Below are 26232 nucleotides of genomic sequence, written 5' to 3' on the forward strand. Positions count from 1 at the left end.
AGGCATGCAACCAACTAAGATGCAATAGCGTGACTGCCAAACCTCTGTTATCATTATGCTGAAGGCAACATGCTTGCCAAATTGAGTTCCTATAAAAAAATTATATCATATAGCATTATGATATTATAGACTTTATATGTGCTCATTCCTTAAGATGCATCCATCATGCACAAGCCCACTGTTACCTTCAGTTAGGCATAAATGTGTGTATAACATCATATCTGCTTTTAAACTAGTTATCTGGAATGCTTGGAGTAAAGAGTGGACTGTGTCCCACAGTGTTAAGTTGAAGCACAGGACGGACGGTGCGCCTTTAAGAGTTAAGAAACTTGAAACCTTGTTTGCGCAACAATCAGTGCAGCTCAGAGCCGCCAAAGTGTCTAGACTAGCACATGATGGTAGTCAGCCAATGGCTCCACCGCTCTCCTCAGGGGCCCCGTGCGTGTGTGTGTGTGTGTGTGTGTGTGTATGTGTGTGTGTGAGTGAGTGAGTGAGAGGGGGGGAGAAAAAAGAAAAGCAGAGAAACGGAGAAAGGGAGAGCTGTGAGCTGCAGTGTTTGACCAGGTCTGAACACGGAATCAGGAGCACACCTTAGTCGAGGATTGTTGCTTTTCTGGCCTCCTGAAACAGCGGATATTTTTGGATGATTAAACCGGAGTGTGTTGGAACAGTGAGAGGATCAGCCGGGATCGCGAGTTCCGACAGGGAATTTTCTCTATGGAATTAAATCGCTGAGGAGCTTCATTCATGTGGCTGTAGAGTGGGTCTGAATTGGTTTCAAAGTCCGAAACGCTTGAGAACGCTTTAGTTTTTTTTTTTTTTTTTTAATAATGACAATAGCTTTTTATTAGTTTGTGATTCTAGCTGTCGGTCGCTTTTTTTCTCTGGTCAGCGTAAATTATGCGCGATGTATACTTATTCTCTAAGAACATGAACTAGTGCATTAAACAGATGAACTCCAGTAGTTGTGTTTTACATGTGCATGTCTCGCACGACTGACGGCATTCGCTCTTGAATGCATTTTGTTTTCAGTGTAGCATTGCATTTAATTTACGCTTTGGATATTTTAATGCTACCTGATAACGTGCCTTTAAACCCCATGTTGTGGTTTTGTTACCGACCCACGGTGCTCTGCTGTGCGCGCGCTGCACAGCGCTCGGCCAACCTTCATGTTGCACGAGCTCAGAAACAGTTGTGAAACCCTGCGATTGGAACAGAATTAAAAAAAGAAAACACCCAATCAGATTTTTAAACTGTCGTATGTTCAGGACGAAACGCTCAGGTCTCGTGCGGCGACTCTGGAGAAGCCGTTTGGTTCCAGATAACGAGGAGGGTGACGGCAATGGCAAGAGCGGAGACTGCTGTCGGGACGATGTCGGCGAACATCCGGAAAAAATCGGCAGAACCGAGTTCGGAGCGATGACCCCGAGCGGCTCGGCCGGTGCGGAGCTCGGCGGGGGAGTGTGTTCCGGCGCCGGCTGGGGGGTGACTTTGGACCAACGCGGCGGCGCCGTGGTGTGTGTTCCGGAGCGGGGAAGCCCCCGGTCAGCGCAGGACATCGACAGCAGGACGGTGACGTGCTGCTTGTTCAAAGATCGGGACTCTTCCGGACCCGGAAGCTCGGAAGCGGCGACTGTGGCTCGCGTGAAGGAGCCGAGCTCGTGTCAGTGGGCGCCTCGGAGCCCCGGCAGCTCCTCAGTCGAGAGCCCCGAGGTAAAACGGCGCTCTTTGGCAGAGCAGGAGCTCAAGGCCGCCACGTACTCGCTGCTCAAACGGCTGAAGGAGAAAACGTTGGATGCGCTACTGGAAGCTGTGGAATCCCGAGGCGGAGTGCCGAGTGAGTGTGTGATGGTGGCTCGGGGAGAGCTGCGTCTGGGCGCTCACGCAGCTCCGCCGCAGCTTCTCGTGTGTAAGCTGTACCGATGGAGCGACCTGCAGCACACGGCGCAGCTCAAAGCGCTCTGCGAGTGCAAGAGCTTCGGCGGGCGCGACGGACCGCTCATCTGCTGCAACCCCTATCATTACAGCCGCCTGTGTGGGCCAGGTAAGCACACCTGCGCTCGCCATGACCATGCTTAGCAGAGCAGACTGACCAGGACCACTCTGGCTTCTGCACAAAGTGCACAGACACGAGCCTGTCCCTTCACTGTAAAAGTGATCTGAAGTTTAACTGTCAAATGATGCGACTTGGTTGCATTAAATGTTTCAGTGCTTTCAAATTCAAATATGTAGTCTGCCGGACAATGGTTCATACTTTGACAAAAAGAAGCAAAGTTATGACAGAAGGTCTAAATAAATTTTTTTTACTGTGTTGTAGGCTTTTTTAACATGTTTTTACTTAATCTGAACATGTTCTGTATCATGTCTTGAGCACAGAATATACAAACTTTATTAGCTTAACAATTGGTGTGGCCTGCTACTCAGAGTGTGTGGTGTAACTCTGAGACAAGCCTTATAGGCTTTCCTCCAGCTTGCATGCACAGAAGTGTTTACCATGAGCTGCACTCTTACAAAAAAAAAATCCTTCAAAGGTTCTTTAAGGGTTCATTGGATAATAAAGAGTTCTTTGCTTCCTATACATGGACCTTTTTCTGATAGGGAAACAATCTGGTGTAGGGTTCTACTTAGTACCTTGAAGAGTTTCCTCAGAGGGAAACCCACAGAACCCTTAAGGGTTTTAAATTTTCTAATGTGTGTGACAGTCTGATATACATGTTATAGATGCTGCTGATAAACTGTGCTCTGGTGCAGGCCTCAGTGAGTGACTGAGATTAAAATGGTTCCCAGGTTTAAAGTAAGTTGGCACACACTCCTGCCAGTCAGCGTGGAAGACCTGTTTATGACACTGAGCAAGAAAGCCTTGAAGTCTTAAACAAAACTGTATGCATTCAGAACGATTTTCCACTCAATTTATGTTCTCTACATGCCTGCATTTCTACATACTCAACTGAACTCCTTCCATTACATGCGGCCTCTTAACATCTAAGTAATTCCAGCAGCCAAATGACCTCCTAACTAATTAACCTCTTTCTCCCGACCCCTGCAAAAAAGGATAAAATGGCCTACATATGCATTCCAGTGGTCTGTGTTTGACTAATTAACTACACTGACCTGCAATTTTTTTTACTCGCTGATATTGAGGCTTAATGTCAATGAGCATGATGGTGACTTGCATCACTTTATATAGGCAAACATGTGGCCTATATAGCACAAGCTAATCATAGTGCTAAAATGTAGAAGGGAATGAATGTTTATGTAAACATTTGCTGAATGATCAAGCTAATTTAAAGCACTAATCTATCTAAAAAAACTGAATTTTCAAAACCTTTTCAAATGGCCATTAAGACTGTGCATTTTGTTGTGTATGCCACTTTCTAGACTATGCCTTTTTCCTTGATAACTACCTGGTTTTCTCTTGTACCTCAACCATAACATGAAAAATGAAATCAATATTAAATGAATGTTCATGGATTTCCATGAATCTGATGGATATAGGCATGGTAGACATATTTTCTGCAGCACACAGTGGGAGAATTCCCTCCAGGACACTTCTTAAAAACTGAACAAGTTGGAAAGATTGTTGATTAATAGTAGTAAGGAGTTGGGGAGATATCACTTTAATTTCTGGGGTACTAATTGCTAACAGGATGCTGGAGCTCTAAGATCCTGACCACGCCATATGGAGGCCCTACGCCCTAGATTATAATCGACTGTCAATGTTTTTACGACCCAACACAAACACTGCCTTCATTAATTTGTAAAGCAGCCCGTGTTTTAGATCACTAATCACCATTTCTTTGGTGTGGAGGTGAGAAGACCCCCGCTGCTCGTTTCCATATTGACATAGCTCGCGCGCGTTCATGCATGTCCTGATAAAGCCGGGGTTTCTCTCAGGACTGAACCGAGGCCTCTCGACTCCCAGACTCTACACTCGTCCATTTCCCCTCACTCACTATCCACACAGATAGCCATTCTGCCGTCCAAGCTGCCCTGAGTACTATTCTCCTCATATTTATTCGTGTTAACCCGCCATTTATCTCAAAAGTACCTCACATGAACAGCAATTTGAACTTTAACAACGCCCAGGTCTGTGTCTGGGGAAAAAAAACCCTACAGTTTAAATGGTTTATCATAAAAATCGCAACATGTAAGCAGAAGCAAGTGTATAGCTACTAAACGGAACTCAGATGCGCGCGGACAAAACCCCTTTTCTTTTTCTTTTATTTAGTTAGGCATTATCCCTTTTGAAATGAGATCAGTTTCAAGTTGCGTTTTAAAAGCCCTTTTTGCCTAAGAAGGTCCCCCTCATGCTATTTAGGCGAAGGAGTGGTGATAATATACAGTTTGCATACTACTGGCGCCAGACTGACTAGCTGTGTGTATGTGAGTGACTGAGTTTAGGATCCTGGCAATTACCGCCGCCGCTCTTAAAGAGACAGACGCTATTATGCTCTTTTTCACCCCCCCGCCTTTGCTTCTGCCTCTAGGCGAGGTCACGTGCTCACAAACTTTTCTATGGAACGCCAAACGGCCCATAAATATGGCAACTTTACACTCCGAGTTTGGAGTAGGTCTGTTTACGCCGTTTACGTCACTTGGTGTGGTTTTCGGCAGTACTTTAGCCATTGACTGGTTTTCTTTCAGAAGCCCACATCTGTCTGCGGTGACATCTGAAAGTTTTAAAACATATAGTCAAACAGTGTGACACTTTGCAACAGTGTTCCAGTATATTTTGATCCAACTGCAGATATGCAGCATTAGGCACAGGGGCTAGATGATAGGACAATGTAATCGCATATCGGCGATGTCTAACCTGACGACTGAGGATACCGCTCATTTTGGAAATGGATAGACAGAAGTATATGTGAGAGATGTAAATGTGAACAGCGTATGAAACAGGCTAATATTACCCAATACATACATTTATTTATCCTTAAAAAATTTTACTCCTTCATGTTACTGGGGTGGTACCAATGGTTCGTTTGTTGTACCTTTAGTATGTATCTTTTACCTGAAAACATGGTACATAATTGGATCTTAAAGACCACTGATGTAGTCTGTAGTCTAACCTCTGTTTTGTCTCTGTACTAAAGTTATTGTGGCGATGTGAATTGTTTGCCCGGCAGGGGTCTCACACCCCTCCCTTTTCCCATCGCCCTACTCACCAGCAGCTAAACACAGAGTCGTGAAACTCTACACACAGAAACCCAACAGTGTCCTGACTAATCTTCTAACAGCAGCGATAAAATAATTCATTTGTTTATGCTGATTGAAAATGTCAGATTTAGTGTACTTCTAGAAAGGGTTAAAGCTCTACTCTAAAGGTTAATTAAGGGTACACCACATGCACCTTCCAAGATAAAAGATACATACTAAAGTTACAAAAGGTGCACCCTTGATGGTTCCACCCAGCAACCTGGAAAAGTACAGGTCTGTATTTTTATTTCTGAGCTTACCAACAAAAATACATATGAATGTAGAATGTAGACTGGGGTAGGTTATAGATGAATTAGCAAAGGCAGCAGCTAGCTTATGTAAATTACTTGTATGAGAACTCAAAAACAAGACAAAATGTAGGGTATATTATAAAAGCATTTATATATGAGGCATTTAGTTGTTACAGTTTGAAGTTCTAAAATCAACTAAAGTGGATTTAATTTTAACTTGTTGATGACCACAATATGACGAAATGAAAATACTTTACCAATGTACGATTTTGTCAGCTTTTTCTAGGCTTTCTGCTGAGGCTGGCTATTTTGACTAATTAACAAATGATCACGGCACCCCTGTGGACGTCTGGGCTTTGTAATTGACACGATTAGACTGAAGAGGTTTATAAATATATAAAAATATTTATTTGGGCACAGCTCAAATATGTATGGGGACGAGAATGGAAAAAATTAGGAAACCAAAGTGATCGATGAGAAACAGTTTGCTGTGACAACCCCGCTGTAAACAGTCTTATACATGGGGTGAGGCAATGTAAACAGTTATCACGATTTCTTTTACAAAAGGATCATTATAATTAATTATAGATATCGCCCAACCCTAAAGCTACTTAGCCCACTTAGTCAAATAAAGTGCCGGAGCTCTCAGTAAAGGAAAATAAACAACAACTGCTTGGTTTGCACTATTCCTCACCCCTTGTTACATTGTTGGATGGATATATCCGGTGTTTCCTGTTGCAGATTTATTTTAGGGTGTAAAAGATTGCAAACACCTCCAAGTCCAGAAAATATTTGTTGCATTACATAATTTTTTGTTTGAGTATTAAAAGTTTATTTCACAGCATCATTTTCCTCTAGTTCTATTTAAATATATGACTGCAAACTGCCTTAGGTAGCATTTGAAATATATAACATTTCTTTGCTTGTTGATCTGTTAATCTTTATAAACTGCAGTAGCACAGAAAATAGAGCATGCACAGTGAGCACTTAATCGGTATTCTTTCCTGCCATATTTATGCAGTGCATAATAAATGCTTCAGTAATTGTAGCGTAAGACCTGTCTGTGATTCTCTTTTGTAATTCTGTTCTGTTCTTCTGCAGAGTCGCCTCCTCCCCCTTACTCAAGGCTTTCCCCTAGTGACGAACACAAGCCACTGGGTAAGTGTCCCTGGAACAAACACACCAGCCACACACTCTGTAAAAATGACATCCTTTTTAATTTTTAAAAATTACAGTGTCTTTAAGTGTATATCTAATAGTTGGAATAGGCGTTGTTAGGAGAAGCTGTCCCTTAGTAGCAAAAAGGCTACAAGTGACCCATGGATCAATTTTAAACAAACAAGCAAAAAACAAGTAATAACCTGCCCTTTGCAGTGGTGCCATCAGTTGTCACCTGCTAGTTGAATCCCTGGCTCTAGAGAGGGATGGAGAGGAAGCAAGAGTTCAACAATGTGAAGAATTTTAATGGTGGCAATTAGGCACAGTGGCCAGGAATGTGTGCGGTAACTGCGAGAGTGAGTAGTGGCTGCAGCCGGCATCCGACAGGCCCATTTCCAACATGCCAGTGTGGAGGCGGGCAGCCTGGGCTCAGACCCGGCTGTGTGGTGAGAACCATTGGAGCCTGGCTCAGGGTTGGGATTTAGGCTGGGGTATCCCCCACAACCACAATGAACTCTTGGGGATTGGTGCCATCTTAAAAAGGGCTGGCTGCTGTTGTTGGTCATTTTCGTTGGTCAGAGCTACTTTTTTTTTGGAAAACTCATAGCCTCGTGGCCACCATTCTACACTTATTGCTCTGTTATTGTACATGCAAAGCATTGACATGACATGACATTCTGTGGAGGATGTGATGAGATACAATGGAAATTAATCTGAAAGTGTAATTGAAAGCAATTAAATGGAGTGCTGGTAAATAGTGGAAAGAGCTGCAGTTGTTTGACAGGAGTTTACACGCTAATGTTATCCTGTCCTCTCAGATCTGTCAGATTCCACACTGTCTTACACTGAAATGGAGGCTGCCAGCTCACCAAACATCACCCAAGGGGAATTCTCAGGTGAGTCCAGTTTATGTTTGGAATGTGCGGGCCTTGGATAAATATACCATCGCTTAACTGAGAACATTTGTGCCAATTGTCGATGCTTTGCATTGTAAATACTAGCATGGCACATGCTGTTGTCAGATTTCGATGCTATTTTTCAAAATGCATGACATAATATCACAGTTCAGATAAAAGCTATGTGACTTTTTTGCACTGCTTGAAGGAACAGTTTGTGAAACGAATCACCAAATAAGCCATTGTTTTATTGCACATACATTTTATAATACTTGCTCTGAACAATTAGTTCTGAAATCAGTCAAGGCAAATGAGTCAGTGGATTCAAGTGGATGAATCTAGAACTTTATGCTTTAAATGCTTTATGGTGTGTTAGTCTAATGGGAATATGCAAACATGGTAAAGGTATAGATGGAGGCGGAAAGTGTTTTTTGTGTGTGTGTGTGTGTTTGAGGCTACGAGTTCCCATTCAGTCGAGCTAAATGTGCAAACTTTGCAGGTAATTTGGTTTTTATGTTATGCTTTACTCCTCCTCATTAAAGGGCATTAGGAGTAGGGAGAGCACGCCGCAGATAAAGCTCTCATTGTAAGGCCGTCCGAGGCGCAGTGGGCCGTGCTGGCTGGCCACAGAGCTGGCCTCCCCTCCTGTTTTTCTTTCAGAAATATTTGAGTGGGATCAAATTGTAATAAGATCCAAGCTAGCTGGGACACACACACTAGCTCTGTCTCTCTCTCACTCTCTCTCTCTCTCTCTCTCACACACACGTACACATGCACGCGTGCGCACACACACTGGCCACGGCACACACAAATTCACAGCAGGCATGCTCACATTCAAATAACACATGTTTGACCCCCTACACACACTCACACAGTTACAGCTCTATCTACGCATACTGAAAGTGGGAAGGGGGGTTGGACAGGTTTCTGCTCCTGTGAACAGGGCCACACTAAGAGAATAGAGGAGAGCCAGCCCCGTCCTGTCTGCCGATTTGAGATGAAACACTCCCCTCTCATGGCATGAACTCAACATGCCTGTCTCATAAAACTAGAAGCATATTGTGCATGCGTAGGATCATGGCCACAGTGCAGGGAGACACTAAGACCTCACCTCGTTTCTCTCCCGGGCTGGGAATAGCATAGCTCATATTCAAACAGCACATGTGAATGGAGCTCTTGGCCAGATGAAGGCTCTCACTTCACATTCACCATATCCCATCACCACTACTGCTCGGCCTGGCGACACTCCCTGTGTCAACAAACGCTGGTTCAAACACTAACTCTGATTCTGGTTCACTGTATGTCATGAGGCGCAGAGCTGTGTGAACCACCGCAGTCCTCCACGTTATTGCAGTGTGCATATAGGGCCTTTTTGCTCAACCAAACAGAGGTGACTTTTTCCCTTACGAGAAACAGACTTCAACTGACCCAAGTCTGCATTTTACAAATGTAAACTTTTTGCCCTCCTTATGCTTAAATCATGTTTAAATGTATCACAACCTAGCACTGAGGTCATTTTCTCCTCCACTCTGTCCTATTAGTGTCTGCTTTGTGTAACTAATTATGTTGATCTTGGTTTGTGCACTGCACAAAACTTCCTCAATAAGTCAGTGCTTAAGAATTCCCTCAGCACTAAGGAGAAGAGGAGAAACCTTCTTCTTCCCCCCAAGCACTTATAAGCACACCTCCACATCCGTCTCCAACACCCCACCCTTCTGGCATGCAGAGAGTGGAGATCAATGAGCAGCAGTCGACCGTGTGGTCCCCCACCCACACGCAGGAACTAGTAAAGCTCTTAAAAGTGGGGCCTGGGGGCAGATTGTGTGTTTTGTGGGGGTAACTGCCTGCTGCAGATTGTAGCCCATGGGCTACTGTAATACCTGCTCCTAACACTTACCCCTCGTTATTTGATAATCACTGCCAAGCATGTCTGAACTGGATAGGTAGGAGAGGTGATTTTTAACATTTATTTTTTTTTTTGGAAAAGTTTTGTTCTAAAGTCAAAAGCCGGAGATTTGCCTGTTTGAAAAACAATTGCCCTAGGATTTGCATTTGTTTTGGAATAAATCATGTCCTTTGCTTGGGGTGCATCTTCATCTGCTGGGAGGCTTTTTTTTTTTCCAGTGGTGGTAGTGTGGGTGGAAGAATAATTTAATGATTAGTTGTCTAACAGCCTATTAGTCAATTAGAGTGTTTTATTTTTTTTAACATTCTAATTTATTTTATTTAAAAGTCTGATCTAATACTTAATATTCTGGTGAAGTAGCTCACTTGTTACAATTACTAATATAATAACAACATATCATTATTATTATTATTAGTAACAGTGACAGCAGTAATATGAATAGGCTGGACAGTGACATCTGAAAATTTTATCAAAAGTGAGCGAGGTTGGTGAACTTTAGCAAAAGGTAGCAAATCACAGTTATTAATTTTTCAGCCATTTATTACCAAGGCTATGTATGAAGAGGAAATAAAATGCGTCACTTTTAGAGCATTACCTTTGCATTTCAAAAACTGTAGGACATGATGTGCTGTAAACAACAGTCCAGTTATTTTGAATAATTTATCAGTTGTTTTTTGTAACAATGGTGTTTTTGGGGCAGTAAAAGGTTACAGTTATTTATTTAATTGATGAAGAGGGCTGTCTGTGTTAGTTATTAAAGGGCTGTGTCCTGCGTCAGCACTTCCCTAAGAAAGACGTCAGACCAGTGTCAGGTGGACGTGACCCCGAGCCACAGGGCTTCCTTTAGACTAGTTGTTCAGACAACCCCTTGACTAATCAATTTTGAAAATATGTACATTCGCATACCCGTAATATTATTTGCCTCTTGATTTGCAGAGTAACTCTCAGATGTAATAAAAGTGTTGTCTGGAATTATGCAATGAACATTTTTATTTTAATCCATAAAGGAATCTTGGTGCCTGTACTATAGCTATTTTCATTTACTGCATTTTTTATGGGGCTTCCATCTTGTCTTGTCAGATCAGGGGATAGAATTGGCCTGTAAAGAGCATTTCACTTTTTATTGTTGTTTCAGAACAGGTAAATCTTCATGTCATCTGCCTATAACATGATGTCCCAGATTTCTACATAATGCTTTATGTACTATTTAGCAAAATGTACCCTAGCCTTGCTTAGCAATGGTCTTATGCTAAGCTGTCTGAGGTTATGCGGGTGAATCCTTCAGTTTATGATAGTCTTTGACACTATGCTTATGTCCTGAGTGTGTTCCTGATCTGATCAGTGTTTCAGAACGTCATATCCATTGTTTAATTTTAAATCCGATGTGCTGGAAATGAGCAGTAAAACTACAAAAATGATCAGTGCACAGTTATATTAATGTTGTTATGCATGTAGGGCAACCCTGGTGATTGTGCTGGGTTTGTTATGTATGATACAAGTGTGCTACTGTTTGGGTCTCACCCTGTTTCCATTTAGATTTGTTGGTTACAATCTGGATTTGTGTGCCTGTGACATCTGTTTTTCTATACCTAAATGTGACCAGTGACATCTTGGTGCAGAAAGCGTGTGTTTGTCAGCTTGTGTATACTCTACATCAGCGAGCAGTTATTAAGTCTTCAATTTTCATAGTATGGCCACTGAACATATGGTCCTACTGTGGTATATCTGTATCAGGGTGCGTGTGTGTGTGTGTGTGAGAGAGAGAGAGAGAGAGAGAGACAGTGTGTGCCAAATCCTCGACTGGGTAGTCATGCAGAACACCTGTTTCCTCACTCCCCACTTATGGTCGTGTGGACATTAGAATGATGCCCTTTGAAGTTTTTTCTCATTGCTTCCTGTATAACCGTGTGCATGAGACTCCCATGTTTCCCCTCAAAGTTGGGTTTTTGTGATCTATGTGTTTCACACATTCAGACCTCTGGATCAGTAACAGCGCGAAGTTGTTGCCTCTTCACTGCCAATGTTCCTGCTGCTCCATGAACCTTTCAGGCCTTTTGATCATTTGCAAGTCTATGAATACAAGCCAGGCGTAGTATTTTGCATTTGTGTGGAATTACCTTACAAAATAGTGATAAACAGACCAGGTGCTGGGGTTTGTGTGTCCAAGGAAGATTGCCTGTAGTGATCAGTGCAGCCACGGCATCGTTTCAACAGCCTCAGACTGATGTCCCAAGCCATCACAAGCTCCCTTAACAGGCACAGTGGAGTTTAGTGTGCCAGATGTCAAAAAGGAAGCTAATCCAAACTGTTTACAAGTGTACATCTGTACTAGTAGACTTTGTATGGTATTACACCACCATTACGTGCATCAGTTGAGCAAATAGGAAGTGAGCTGTTTTTCTAGACATTAGTATTGTCTAGATCTGTTTAGTATGCATTAGTCCTCTCTTTTTTGGCTTAACAAGATTGTCTTATCACCTTCAGTGGGTAAGTGCAAAAGCTGAAAAAATATGCATGTGTTTTTTTTTCTCTCTCACTCTCTCTCTCTCTCTGAGGTAGAGATGTGTCAGAATAGCCATTAGAGTTTAACCCTGGGTTTTTTCCCCTTTTTTTGGTAATCAAATTAGCTGTGATAGCTAAGGTTAGAATCTGCTTTGCATTTTCTAATCCCAGATCTCAAAGCCATGGACTGGAGATGGAGAGATTGAGATTTCATACAATTTTCAGTCCAGGAGACAGCAGCATAGGAAGCTTCTCTGTTATCTTGTGATATTAATAGGGCTCCTGTTGGCTGAATACAGTTTAAATCTACTAGCCTAATGCCTCCAAGGTAAATATGTGAGTGAGTGACCGATGGTCATACACAGATAGTAAGCCTTATATTTAACTGTGTGCATCATATTGTAATAGAGTGTTAGTCTGAGTACAGCAGTAAAGCAGCTTGAGTTACGCTGTAACTGCTGGGGTTGTGTTTTTGCCTAATACAAGTAGGGGTTTTCTGTTCCAGACTGATAGGCCAACACTTAGAGACAAACATCCACGCATGCACGCACACACACAAACGGAAAGTTGTTTTCTGCTGTTTTTCTCTGATGCACAGGCTGTATAAACTCACATGCCTGTCTGTCTAGGTCAGTCTGAACCACCTCTGAAGTTCAGCTTACCCTTGGACTGTGCTCATGTGTGTGTGTGTGTGTTAGAAAGAGAGAGAGGGAAATGCATGGCACATTTAAACAGTAATCAAAACATGCGACACTGTATGGATGTAGCACTGATTAGATTGCATGCATAGATTTTGTACAGGTTTAAATAGTATGTGTGTGTGTGTGTTTTCCCTACAAATTGAGGTCATTTGCTTATTCAGTGGATACTGAAAATAGCCAGAAAGTTCTTACAACCGTTCTTTTTTTTTTATTACACATGCTTTGTTTTATCAGACCTCAGCTAGCAAAGATGGCCATGTTAGGAGCCTTTGATTCTGAGTTTGTTATGGAAAAGGCCAGCTTTTGTCCTTTGAATGGAATTAACATCATTTGGATGTCATTTGGCTAGATCATTTACAACACACTGCGATGTACTGTGTGTTATTTACCCCATAGTGCTGCATTTTAATTTTAGCTCTTGTGACATGTTGCCGCATTTTCCACTAGTCGTGCCAACATGTGTACCTGTAGGACATTAGTCATCACTCTTTTCACCTGCTCATGCAAGATCTCCTTAATGTACTGTACATCTCACCTTGTCACAGGTGATTGGTCTGAAGGGGCACTTGGCCACACCACACCCCCTTTTGCTCTACCTTGGTTTGTCCCAGTGGGCTGCTGCCCCTCTTTCTCTCTCTGTCTTTCTCTCTCTCCTTCTCCTTTCTGCCTGGCATGAGGCCTCAGGTTTCCACCGCAGCCCCCGAGCCTGGCCGCACTCCCCCAGGGCCTTGAGAGCTCCAGGATACGGGATGTGGAAATAATGTGACTCGAGTACTTCCACCCTGCCTCCAGAAAATCAGGTTCTGCGGATTGTTTATTTGAGGGGAAGGAGGCCTCGGCCAAACATCCTGTTTTAAAAAGCCTGCCTGGGTTTTGTAGCGCCGGGGCTTAGGGCCCCGCTCAATCGCCCCTTTGACGGTAGGGGGAGGCTCAGGAATGTTGAAGAGAAGGCCAGTGGCCTGGAGGTGATGTGTTAAAGAGTAAGTGTGTATGTGTGTGTGATATTGTGCATGCGTGTTTGAGCATTTGTACGTTGGCGCTCATTAACAGACCTTTCCTGACATGTTTTGTTTTGAGTTTTGCATACAGAGTGTGTGACGGTAGACTTCCTGAGTAAACATGTTTTTGTCTCTTGCAAACACACAAATAGCAAAACAGAACCATGCTGTCAGTGAGGCCGCGGGCTCTCTTCGAGTGTGTGTTCCGGTCCGGAGAGACTGATTTCCTCTTCTTCTTACATAATGCACGTAAAGTCGACAAACACACACACACACACACACAGTCATCAGTCATTAGAAGCCGTATAGGCTATGAGATAAACTCTAATGTAGTACAGTACAGCTACCAGGCTCCTGTAGTTTCCCTCAGATCATGTCAGGATGTTTATTTTTTTTTAAAGCTGATTTGTGGATTTGTTTTTTTTTTTTTTTGTCATCTCAATATATTTAGGCCTATATTATCTGTGACAATTTTAAAGTGATTTTAGAGTGATGAAATGGATAATCGATTCTATCTTTTCTTCTACTTAAGCGTGTATTTATAATAACAATGTGTATGTTTTTCTTGCTGTATATTTTGTGTGTGAGTGTGTGTAGTTGTGTACTCCGCTTGACCCCTGGATGTGGGATTGGAATGAGATCTTGTGGATATTAGATTAGAATCTTTTGTTTGCTCTCCAGGTTGTTTGAGTGTTATAAGGATTTCAAGATGTGAAGCGTTTACAGAGTGAGAGAAAGAGACGAAGGGGAGTGAGCGAAAGAGATTGGAAGTGAGACACAAATTGTTTGGATCTTTTTTCTTCTTTTTTTTTTGGTCAGACAGCCATGTTGCATACTTTATAACAGTACAACAGTGCTACGTGTGTTGCCTTTTAGCCCGTCTGCATCATTATTCACTCCAGTGGTTTTGAAGATTGCAAGTAGTCATGGATCATAGTCAGGGCCCAAGCGTAAATGTACATCAGTCATTTATCCTAGTCAAATAGCCTGGCCTTTACATGACTGATAGGCAACGGCTAATCTAGTGTGCAGTGTGGAAATAGTAGGCTTCCAAATCAGTTAAAAGTAAACAGAAACTGTGCTGCCGCATGCTGTATTTATTTATCGCTCATGGCAACACTATCAGGAGCCGGGCAGAACCTCACCTAAATGGTGTGGCTTTTCATTATGGGACATTTCAACTTTGAGTTAGCATGGTGTTTCTGCTTGACGTCATTGTTTTGCCTGCCTAACCTTGAAATAAGCCTTACGTAAGTTTAACATCCAATGTGACTCATTAGACTTGGTATCAACAGCAAACTTTCTTTGCACAGCTGCTAATGTGTGTATATGCATTCTCTAATACACACAAGCGCCTTTGCTTTTCAGACAGCTGCATGCGTAGCCTGGACCATTCATGTCCCACAATTTAAAAATACAGCCCATTTGCACAGGTTATCGTTTTCACTAGGAGCTTTCCTCCCATGCACAGCAATGCCAGTGAGCTAATCCTCCAGCGTGCTGTGGGAAGGCTGGCGATGCTTGTCTCTCTGCGCTCCCTCCTCCTCACAGCGCTCCCGCACTCCTCCAATGGAGCCATTCATCTAGGCCAGGCCACGGGGTTAGGACAACAAATAAAGACCCAGCCATGCCATTAAAAATGTATGGAATGTCCAACTGTTGGTTTAGTATTTTAGCCAGCCTCCTCTCAAGGCTGCCGAGAGGCCGAACAATGCTGCGTTTGAGTGTTGGGCGCTCTGAAAGTACCCGGCTGGCCCGGGCTCAGGGGAGCGGACGGAAAGAGGTGGCAGTTGTGGATGCTGACGTTGTGTTTTCTCTGCATTTTGTCTCCTGGCTGGTTTTTCGGGACCGGCAATTCTAAATTGGTAAGGAGGAGAAGGGATGGGTTGTTGTGTAAACCTTCAGTGTGATCAGCTGACTTAAATAAGGTGAATATTTTTGCTTCCTTCCTCTCCAGAGGAACTTTGACAGTTGTTCCAGGGCCAATGGTGGCCAGTATTTTTAAAACAGCAAAGAGCTAGCACATTCTTCTGTGCCTGCAGAATGCTCCGTGAGGATTAAACGAAGGGGCCCACGCAGCCCACCTTCTCCACACTCGCTCCCTACTGAGAGAGAGAGAGAGAGAGAGAGAGCGAGAGACACTGTGTATGTGTTAGAGAGAGAAAGCTTGGATTTTTAATGTCTTCATATGCTTTCGCCTATTTGCTTGGCTTGTGATTTGCTAACATGTAATCCGACCAGAGTGCATATATTTGCCATGGAATTGGATTTGAATTTCCTGTTGTGGTTGTTCCCTCTTTCATACACTCTTTTCCACTGCTCGAGCCAAGCAAGGATGATGTAGCCCCCCTGTCCTAAAAACGGGTGCTGTAATCAAAAGAGTTGAAAGCAGCTCAGATCTGTCAGTCTAACTCATATTGGCAGGGGCACCGTTTTAGATTTTTCCAGAACATCACAGCCGTTGAGGAGATTTCTTTATTTGTTGCATTGTCTATAGTGATCAAACTGTAGACAGGTGACAAAGAAAAACCAACATAAAATGTCTTAATAAGATGTTTGGCCATCATAAGGCACCAGTACAGCTATGACACAGACTCTACAAATCTCTGGAACTATACTGAAGGGATGAATGTCATTCTTCCAAAAGATACTCCCTCAAATTTGTGTTTTGATGATAGTGCTGGAGCGCGCTGTCTAACACATCTGGCCAAAATGTTCCATAGGTGTTCAAAGATCTGGTGACTGCAAAGGCCGTAGCATATCATTTGCATCATTTTCATACTCATCAAACCATTCAGTAAGCCCACATGCCCTGTTGACAGGAAAAACATCCTGGAAGAGACCACTTCCATCAGGATAGAAATGTTTTGTCATAGGTTAAAGGCTCTCAGGCAGTCAGTGACCCTTCACTCTAAGAGGACAAGTGAATCCAAACCATGCTAACATAACAGAACCACTTTTTTCCCCTCTATATTCATTTTTGCTCACATACTCTGATCTCATTAGTTGTGTAATGAAACATACCATAGCTATGTTATTCCCCCAATCCCATTTTGATCAGTTAACATTGCAGGATGTGGGGAGAAAGAATCCTTCTGAGCCACAGCAGCCAGCGCATCATCTCTCGGTCCAGAGCCTGGTTTGCTCTCCAAATGTAATTATAGTGCTCAATAGAGAGTTTGTGCTGCCATTCACTGCCCTTTACTGAGGCCTTTCTGAACTCATTTGTACACAGGCTATTTATGAACAGGGAAAAGATCTGGTTATCCTCACAGGGCTGACAATGTTGTCTAATGCATGCTTTTAGTTTAAATGTAGATTGTGTGTATAGTGTGATAGAAGGGCATTATTTGATTTGTTCCCCTCTGGCGTTGCCTTGTTGACATGCCTGATAACTTGTGAATGATCAGAAATGCTCCCTTCCACATTTTCATTATGCCTTAGTGCTCTCACACTGGCTGCCCAAAAGAGTGTGTCCCTGAGTTGTAATTGAAACGGAGTACTCGAATGGCGGCGTCCTGACAGAACCCATTTTCCTGGCGCTTATGCAATCCAGTCAGTTGATCAATAGTCAGGCTTCCACCATGCCAAGTGTGTGTCCATCACCTCACAGACACATCATATCCAAATACACAGCTTTCATCTTAAATGGACTCAATTTTACACTGGCCTGAAAGCAAATCTGCACTGTTATAGTCAGCTGTCAGAGCTCATTGCCTGCTAACACGGAGGATCTGTTTGGATTGTAGCACAGATATATGGGTTACAGTTCTCACTGAACTCATACAGGGTTCTCAGTGGTCTGAAACACACCTGTGGAAGATGCTCATGGGAAAAGTGTAATGTGAAGTGGAGTTTCAATTCACACAGAGCTCCCTGCTTTCACTCAGTTGGCAGATTGTACACGCACCATGGCAAACATAAATAATTAATAAACAAATTAAATTTGTTTCTCAGCTGACACTTAATACTTAATTCAAATCAATTATTTTAACAGTAAAAGAAATTTAAATAGAGCTGAATATCCCTTTCATGTTTTGTATGGTGCTTTTTTTTTTTTCGTCAGAGTGAAACATATCTGTGCTCCTGACCCTGCGTTCACACTAGTAAGGGGCTAGTATGATTTTACAGCCGAGATCTAAACACAGATTTTCTCAATTTTATGTTAATTAGTTACGAAGCATGTAACCAACAAGTACATATTGACTGATTCGAGGAAATTCCTCGGACCAATACTACAGCATGGCTTGTCCAATGGGTCTGATCTCACAATATTAGCTCCTAATTGGGTTCAACAGTGTAGGCCCACAAGTGAGAACAGTACAAACCCAGAGCGACATGTCTTGTTTCATTCTAGTCTGACCTAAAAAGCCTAACATCTAATATTGAAAGCCTGACATCTAATTAGCCCACTATTTGTTACGCATTGTTGTTCTTAACTCTTTTGGAAATGATCAAGAAACATTTTATTTTAGCAAAGATTTTTTTGGAGAAATGTAAATTAAGGAATTGCTAAAACTAATAAAATAAGATTTCTTGTTGGTGGACCCTTTGGACTGTATATTTAAATTAGTTACTTCAAGAATGAATGTAGGATCAGTTTGGGCCTTTCATTTATGACAAACCAAAACAAGAACCCCATGGACTGTCGTCTTCTCAGTCTGAGATGCAATAGAGGTAATAGGGGTGGAATGTTATGGACAATTTACTGTATCATAACCATATAAATCACATTTATTTGATATGTCTTGGTGTCTGCTTACAACTTCCCATATTCTCAGACTGAGGCATTCAGCAGCTGCAGTTCTTTTTCAATTATTTGTCTAGAGAAACCATTAGAATATTTGAACTAGTTTTGACTGGTTTGTCGAAACAATTTATAAATAGTTTTCTCTGATTTTCATTTTGTATGTTTTTTTCTATAAAAGATTGGCTTAGCACTTTTCCAGAGGCATTACACAAATACTGTGGGTTTTAATGTTGCTATGTATTATATTAAAGATTTACTATTTCATACAAGCAGTCACACCTCTACATTTTACACACTCAGCCATTCCAGAGGAGCTGACTCGCTAGTTTCTGTGCACTCAGATGCCCTATGTGTTGAAGTGTGAACACACGATGGCCGCAGCACAGCTCTCTGCATGGCAGGAGCCAAGTGCTGGGCTTTACATGTGGCTGAGGTGTGAATCTTGCGGTCATCTGACCGTGTATCCAGGTCCATCGTTAACGCCACAGAGTCTTTTAGGAAGGATTACAGCGGGGTGATGCACTGGCTGAGTAATACAGTCTCATCGTCAAGGGATTCCCTGTTCTTGTTCTTGATTATGTTCATGGGTTAGGCATTATATTAGCGCAACCCTATCTGAATAAGAGGGTGACTGGTGTTAGTGTGTAGCTCTTTGTGAGCTTCTGTTGCTGTGGCCTTTTTTTTCTCTGGCCTGTGCTCACTCAAACTTGCGAGAGAAAGCAGAGAGAGAGAGAAAGAATGAGAGCGACAGAGAAGGAAAAAGGAAAAAAGAGAGACAGAAATCTATCTGAGTGAGGGTGCAGGACCGGTTAGTGCGTCTGGCTGATAGAGCAGTCTTTGATGGCAGAGATAGCACAGACGCCAGCCTAAATGTATCCTTAGCCAGTTGTAAGTTGCTTTGTAGCAATAGTCGTCTAAAAACATCAGAGCTGTACCACATAGCTGGAGAGGGTGGGTTGGTGGAGGAGACTTAGGGTTGTTTGGGGTAGTTTTTCCCACACAGAGCCAACCCATACCCCCGGACCTCCCACCCCTCCCCAAAATACAGCCTTTCCGTACAGCCAGAGTAGGAAAAAGAATGCTCCAGTCAGTCTGGAGTGGCGTCAAAAAATGAATTCTGTCCATCGTAAACTGCACTGTCTGTTCTTCTGCCTCCCCCTTATTTGCATTTGCCCCTTTTCCCTCTCTTTTGCTTGTACACACACATACAACCACACTTCTTAGGCTGTCTCCCCCTCTGCCTGTCAGCCTAGTGGTACAGTCTAATAGCTGGAGGGGAATCTAATCCTTGGCACAGGATAAGAGACTCCAACAACTCTTTCTTTCCCTGTCTCTTTCTCTCTCTCTCTCTCTCTCTCTCTCTCCCCTCCCCTCTCTCTTTCTGAGCAGCAGAGGAATGAGTTCATCTTTTCAGAATTCCCTGGATTAGAGAGGGATGAAAAAGAGAGCAATGTGAGTCTGCAGTTCGGCGGGAAGAGACGACAGGCCCTCTAAACCATACTGCTCTTCTTCTGTCTGCTCTTTTTCTCTCTCTGGATGTGAGTTTAGCCCAGGGCTGTTCTTCTTCTTCTTCTTCTTCTTCTTCTCTTTCTTCTTCTTCTTCTTTTCTTCTCTGTATGGTGCTTTTAAAAGCATTACTGGATAATAAGAGAGGATTGCCATTGAAACTCTCAAGACCTTTTTGTGTACTTAGTTGTACTTAGTAGTAATTACTCCCAGATTGGGGGGAGGGGGTCTAACCCTACCTTTTGTCTACTTCTTTTTTAGCTTCTTTTCATATTGTCCCACTGCATGCAAAGTCTTGGGTGCATCAGTACAATTCAGGATTATTGTCATAAACAATATAACTAGCATGCCACTAATGTCATTATTTTTTTTTTTACATTCCACATCTATTCAGAACTGAATTGAGAACATGTATCTGCAGTATGTAGACCCTATATTCCCACCCTGAGTAACAGCTCAAGTATTGTAACGCCTTTGGGCTGACCTAGAGCACGTACAGTATGATTCATGTACAGTTTGCCAGGTTATTGAACTGTGCCATCTGAGGAAGTGGCATGACCCGGCTTTGATACTCCTCACTCCTGAATGAGTGTGTAAAAGAGGAGAAGCAGCTGTATAGGTCTGGAGTGGTTTCCATGGAGCACTTTGCTTGTTGGGGGAACAACCTCGCTCTTTGCCCTGTAAAGCACAGGATGAGAAAAGAGCCATGAAATGCATTTGTTTACCCAAGTGATTGCACTGGTAGTTTTAACAGGGCATTATGTGCAAGTGTAGACATTCAAAGGGAACGCCTTTGTGCATTTGTGCGTGCACGTATGTTTGTGTGCGCTTTACTTTTTGAAGTAGTTTGAACAATGAAACAAAACAAAAGGCTGGACAGAAAGAAAAGGCTGCTTTCCAGATAGCCGTGCACTTGCTTTGAAAGTAACTAGCGTCATTTGAGGTAGTCTTTTTCTCCATTTTGACTTCTAAGTCTAAAAATCACTCATGTTGTTGACTGACCTGTATTATTTACACTCCACTGTTAACACCCTTGATCCACTGTTTGAGTGTGCAGTTTACCATTAAATCATCCTAAAAGCCCTTGGCTTTAATGTAATTCAGTTTTACAGAGCAGCGTTGCAGAGCACTTCAACAAAGGCGTAGCACTTTTTTCACAAATGATTACCAGCCTGCATTTATACGCAGTATAAAGAGTGTGATTTGTTTCAAGTTCTTTTTCCTGAAGGTCATCTTTTCTTGGTGAAATGATTTCCATAAGTGAATTCCAAATTTAGGCTGTCTGAGGGTGCTGTGTCTGTGTTGGCTGCTGACAGCGTGTGTCTTTTAGGAGACTGATGCTGAGAGGAGACAGTTCTGAGAATATAATGGTGATAATAATGGCCGCTACTTTCCTAATGGGTAAACGGAGCTGTTCCGAGGTGGCGAGGTTAAACAGATGCAAAGTGGCGTAATTGCTTCCAGCTTTCTCCCCTCTGTGTGTGTTTGTGTGTGTGGAGCGGATGAGTGTCTGTATCAGGCATTTGCTCTACGAAAATAACATGATTGCATATTTTATATGCAAAGAAATGGAATCTCGATTGTTTTTAATTACCACTAGCAGTGTCTTCCACTTGTATCCAAGTTTCTGAGGAGAATCTGAAATGGGACATGCCTTGATATAGATACCATTCATCAGATTTTTTGGGAGTTTGTGTCAGTTCTGGCACCTGTATGACAACTGATGCTCTAGTGCACTTGGCACCACTAACGGAGAACTGCTTGTCTTACTGCTGGAGATCGCTGGGGAGAGACAGGACAGGAATTCTGCATCTTCTTTGTTATTTGCCAGCAAGATGAGGTACATTTAACTGCCCTACCTGACCTCTAAACTGAAAGTGAATGCGTCTTCTTTAAGACACTGCTTTAAGTGGGGTGACAAAATGGTGGCAAATTGATAAATACAGAAAAAGACAGGGAGAGAAAATTTAACTAAGTGAAACAGAGACCACAGAGGCTCTACTGATTATTTCCAAACAGGACTGTGTGTGTTGGATGAGGAAGAATGTAAATGAGAAAGAGAGAGATGGTACTGTTTTATTAAGGAGATTCTAATAACTTTTCCCTTCCCAGGAAGATTTATTCTCTCTCTCTCTCTCTCTCTCTCTCTCTCTCTCTCTCTCTCTCTGCTGACATAATCATAGTGCGGCACAGCCAACACACACACACTTCGCTCCAAAACAAAAACACTGCCTGAAATTCTCTTCAACTCTCACATACTTAACATGCAAAGAACAGCAACACACTCGTACATATACGATACAATTAGGAAAAGTCCTGGCCGCCTGTGATATGTTTTACACTCCTTCCCAAGCTAAACATTAAATCCATTATTAACCTTTGTTCCTTACAACTCACTCTCTCTCTAACTCTCTTTCTCTTTCTCTATTATAGATGCTAAAAAGTTATATGATACTCTTGTGTTAGAGACAAACTAATTATTTAACAATTTTTGTGTGTGTTATAAGCTGTATTGTTACAAGTGTTATAAGCTGTATTGGTTTCATCCAAAGCTCAAAATACTGTTTCCACACTTACTTCTCATAAATGGTTAGGGAGCAATAAAGTTCTAAAATGCTAAATTATCATTTATAATATAGATCCACATTACACTTTTAACATCAAAAAATTCAGAATAAAAGTCCAACTTAATCTCTGCGGCATATTTTTAAGAATAAATATTACTTTTATACTTTCACGTTTTTACATCGTTGACCCATAGATTTAAGCAGGAGGCGTATTCTCATGTATCACCTCTAAAGATTTTATATTTCGCTTGTGTTAAGCTAGAACGTGTGCTGTGTGCGGTGTGTAGACTGCTCATAAAGCGGAGTGCTTATGTTCAAAGACTCTGAAATGATAGCAGACAGAAGGCTGTAAAGGCTGCTGAGGAAAAAAAAAAGATACCTTGCAGGCTTGTGCAGGATCTGAGGAATTCACTAATGGTAACGTTCAGGGGTCCAGTGAAAAAGGGGCCATTTTCATGTGCTCTGCAAACGTGTGTGTGTGTGTGACCATATATCTACTCCTACACAGCTACACAATTCTCTCTCTCTCAGATTAGAGTTGGAGATTACAATGAGCTCGGAATATGTGCTTTGTATTTAATACATGTGTGAGTTTCTGTTGCTGCAGTGTGTGTTTGCTGTATGGCACTGTGTAATAGGGTGGTCATTTATTAGGGCCAGAATGTAGCCAAGAAATGAATGGGCCACAGAGCGGGCCCTTTAAATCCACTCTGCCAACAACTCTCTGAAGCAAAATAATGGCATCACTCGCGGTGCAAGTTAATGGGAGCTGATAGGGCGAAGCCTGGGGGGTCAGGGGGTCGCGAGCTTGGGCTAAGTCGTCAGGGAGCTGAATGCCATTCCCCTGCTCCACAGCAGGAGCAAAGAGGGAGGGAGAGAGAGGGAAGAGACCTCCATCCCCCATCCTTTCCTAGCCACCTTCAGCCACCCATTGGAATGTACAGGGAGAGTGAGGGGGGAGAAGAGAGACAGAAAAAGAGGGATGAGTTGTGGGGGAGGGACAGACTGGATATGAGCTTATAATTCACTCCTGCAGAAGAAGAATATATGAGAGGCAGAAATGTCAACAAACTGTGTGCAGTTTCATGGAATATGGAAGCGTGTGTGTGTGTGTGTGTGTGTGTGTGTGTATGTGTGTTTGTGTCCAGGGACTTGTAACTCAATGGGAAAGCAGAGGGCTTTGGCACTGAACATAGTCCACAGACTCCTCCACCATGAAAAGTGAATTAGCGAGCCGATTTACAGTGATTTACAGTTCTGGGTCTCTTTCTCTCTTTTTTAAAGCTCTCTGCAGGTATTTCACGACTAGACATTCGATCACACTAGGGAGAAGATCTGTTAATAGATTAATAGTTTGCAAACAGCAGTTAGTATCATTTGAAGGGTGAAACAGTTGAGAAATTTTTTCCTGGTTATTATCCAATTATCCTGATTTCATGGGTTTTATGATATAATAAGGCCAATGTCTTTTACAGACAGTAGCCAGATTTAGTCTTGTGACTAATACTAATCAGATCTGAAGCCTAAGAGTGGTGCCCCCTTGAGGCAGTGCAAAAAAGTACATACATCTAGTATAACTACCTGTTGGGCATGTAGGCAGATAAACACAGGGATTTCAATTTAACATCTTTATCTTTCGGCATAAAAGACATGTCCTACTTCTGGGCAAATTCCTAACAAGAGTTAATAATAATAATAATAATAATAATAATAATAAGATTCTATATGTTATAGCCCTCCTTTTTTCTTTCTCTGACAGATGCCAGCTTGTCGCCAGATGCCCCTAAGCAGAGCCACTGGTGCAGCGTGGCGTACTGGGAGCACCGGACACGAGTGGGTCGCCTCTACCCAGTGTATGAGCCCTCAGTGAGCATCTTCTATGACCTACCTCAGGGCACGGGCCTGTGCCTGGGCCAGCTGGGCGGCGAGCACCGTGGTGGCACTGCCCAGCGTACACGCAGCAAAATCGGTTATGGCCTGCTGCTCAGCAAAGAGCCGGACGGTGTGTGGGCTTACAATCGTAGCCAGCACCCCATCTTCGTTAACTCGCCAACGCTGGAGGCGCCAGGAGGCCGCGGCCTGCTCGTACGCAAGGTCATGCCCGGATACTCCATCAAGGTTTTTGACTATGAGCGCTCAGCTCGGCTGCTGCTGCGCCATGAGGCTGAGCCTGCGCTACCGGATGGCCCATACGACCCCAACAGTGTGCGCATCAGCTTTGCCAAGGGCTGGGGACCGTGCTACTCGCGCCAATTCATCACCTCCTGCCCGTGCTGGCTCGAAATCCTCCTCAACAACCACAGATAACACACAAATAGATAGACATTGAGAGCCAGTCACAGACTCAGAGCCAAAAGAAGCACCCAGAGACTGGACACACCCTACAAACTATCCCAAATATCGTCTACTTAGATTTAATATAAAGTTTTATATATTATATGAAAAATATATTATACTTGTAAATACTGGAGTCATTTTTACAATGTAATTATTTATGTATGGTGCAATGTGTACATGGACAAGTGGAAAAAACAGAAATGCACTTTGGCTTATATATATTATATATATATATATATATATAAAATATCTATAAAGATAAAAAAATTCAATACCATTTTGAAAAATTATACAGCAAAATTAGACAAACCTGGTTTTGGTGTATAGTTTTTACATATTACTAATATCCAGACAAAAAGCTAACACCGTTCACACATTGATAATAAAGTATTCGCATAATATTTGTCTAGAACTGCTCACTTCTTTCCTAAATGAATGACAGGAATTTTCATTTACCTCACCACCACTATTCTTTAATGCATTTAGTGGGCGTGTGCAATGTACTACCTGTGTGAATATACTTCAGAAGGTGTGTACAGTGGGTGGAGCGGCCCTCAGGCACTGCCACAGGCACCAAAGAGTCTAGCAAATAAAAGGAGCCAGTGTGAAAGTATCCCCTGGAGGCTGGCTTGTTTTACTCACCAATGGCTGCTTTGTGTTCCTTGTGAATACTAGTGAAGACAAGAGGGAGTGTTTGCGTACTCTAGTGCTGACCACTGTCACTGGAATGGTAACCGTATTGTACATCGTTCTTTTGAAGTAAGCTCCTTGACGTCTCCATGAGTGAACACAGGAATTCTTATCAAGTCAGCATTATAACTAACTCACTGACTGTGTCTCACGCATGCACACACACACACACACACACACACACACACGCACACACACACACATACACACGCACTGTCAGTCTCAATTTTATAGAAGAACTAAAAAATAGAATGGGTTAAATATGGAAATTTCTTTATCCTCTGAAAATGGAAAAATGATTAACATTGGAAGTGGTTTCAAGTAAACCAGAGCTTAAGAGAGCTTTCTTTTAAACCTCAAGCTATGCCAATTGGTAGCCATTCAGCATCTTTATACTGGCAGTGAAGAGATTTTCTTTTACACTTTAATCACTAAAGTGCCACAGACAAAACAAAAATGTACAAAAACGCAATTAAATAAGGAAAATATTAAACAAACTTTCCACCAGAGACCTAAATATTTGTATCTGCGGCTTAACTGGCAAGTGCTCATATCCTACTGGGTTTTTATTGCCTTATTAAATGCAGGTGCTTTTGGAGGGTAAATAATTGAAACTTAGAGATAAAACAGACTAGTGCTTAATTAATGATCAAGATCTAGACTTTTTCAATTAGGTCTAGATTGTTTTCAATAATATAATGGAGTCACAAACATTTCTCATTCCTTACTTAAATATTCTCGTTTTGGAGTATTTTAGATGCTTATAGGGTGTAC

The 26232-nt window shown here is 42.4% G+C and overlaps 1 protein-coding gene across 1 annotated transcript; it reads left to right on the forward strand.

Moving 5' to 3' along the window:
• The first annotated feature begins 371 nt into the window (after positions 1-371).
• On the forward strand, positions 372-25167 carry smad6b (SMAD family member 6b). The gene is made up of 4 exons (XM_026927441.3): positions 372-2044; positions 6549-6605; positions 7424-7501; positions 24191-25167. The coding sequence occupies exons 1-4, from the start codon at positions 1261-1263 to the stop codon at positions 24736-24738; spliced, it is 1467 nt and encodes a 488-aa protein (XP_026783242.1). The 5' UTR covers positions 372-1260; the 3' UTR covers positions 24739-25167.
• The last annotated feature ends 1065 nt before the right edge of the window (positions 25168-26232 follow it).

The sequence above is a fragment of the Pangasianodon hypophthalmus genome, chromosome 6 (assembly GCF_027358585.1).
Source record: "Pangasianodon hypophthalmus isolate fPanHyp1 chromosome 6, fPanHyp1.pri, whole genome shotgun sequence".
NCBI classification, from domain to species: Eukaryota; Metazoa; Chordata; class Actinopteri; order Siluriformes; family Pangasiidae; genus Pangasianodon; species Pangasianodon hypophthalmus.

Coding starts and splice junctions, on each gene's coding strand:
- smad6b (XM_026927441.3), top strand. CDS start 1,261: ATGTTCAGGACGAAACGCTCAGGTCTCGTGCGGCGACTCTGGAGAAGC. Junction 2,045..6,548: donor CAGCCGCCTGTGTGGGCCAG/GTAAGCACACCT, acceptor GTTCTTCTGCAG/AGTCGCCTCCTCCCCCTTAC. Junction 6,606..7,423: donor TGACGAACACAAGCCACTGG/GTAAGTGTCCCT, acceptor CTGTCCTCTCAG/ATCTGTCAGATTCCACACTG.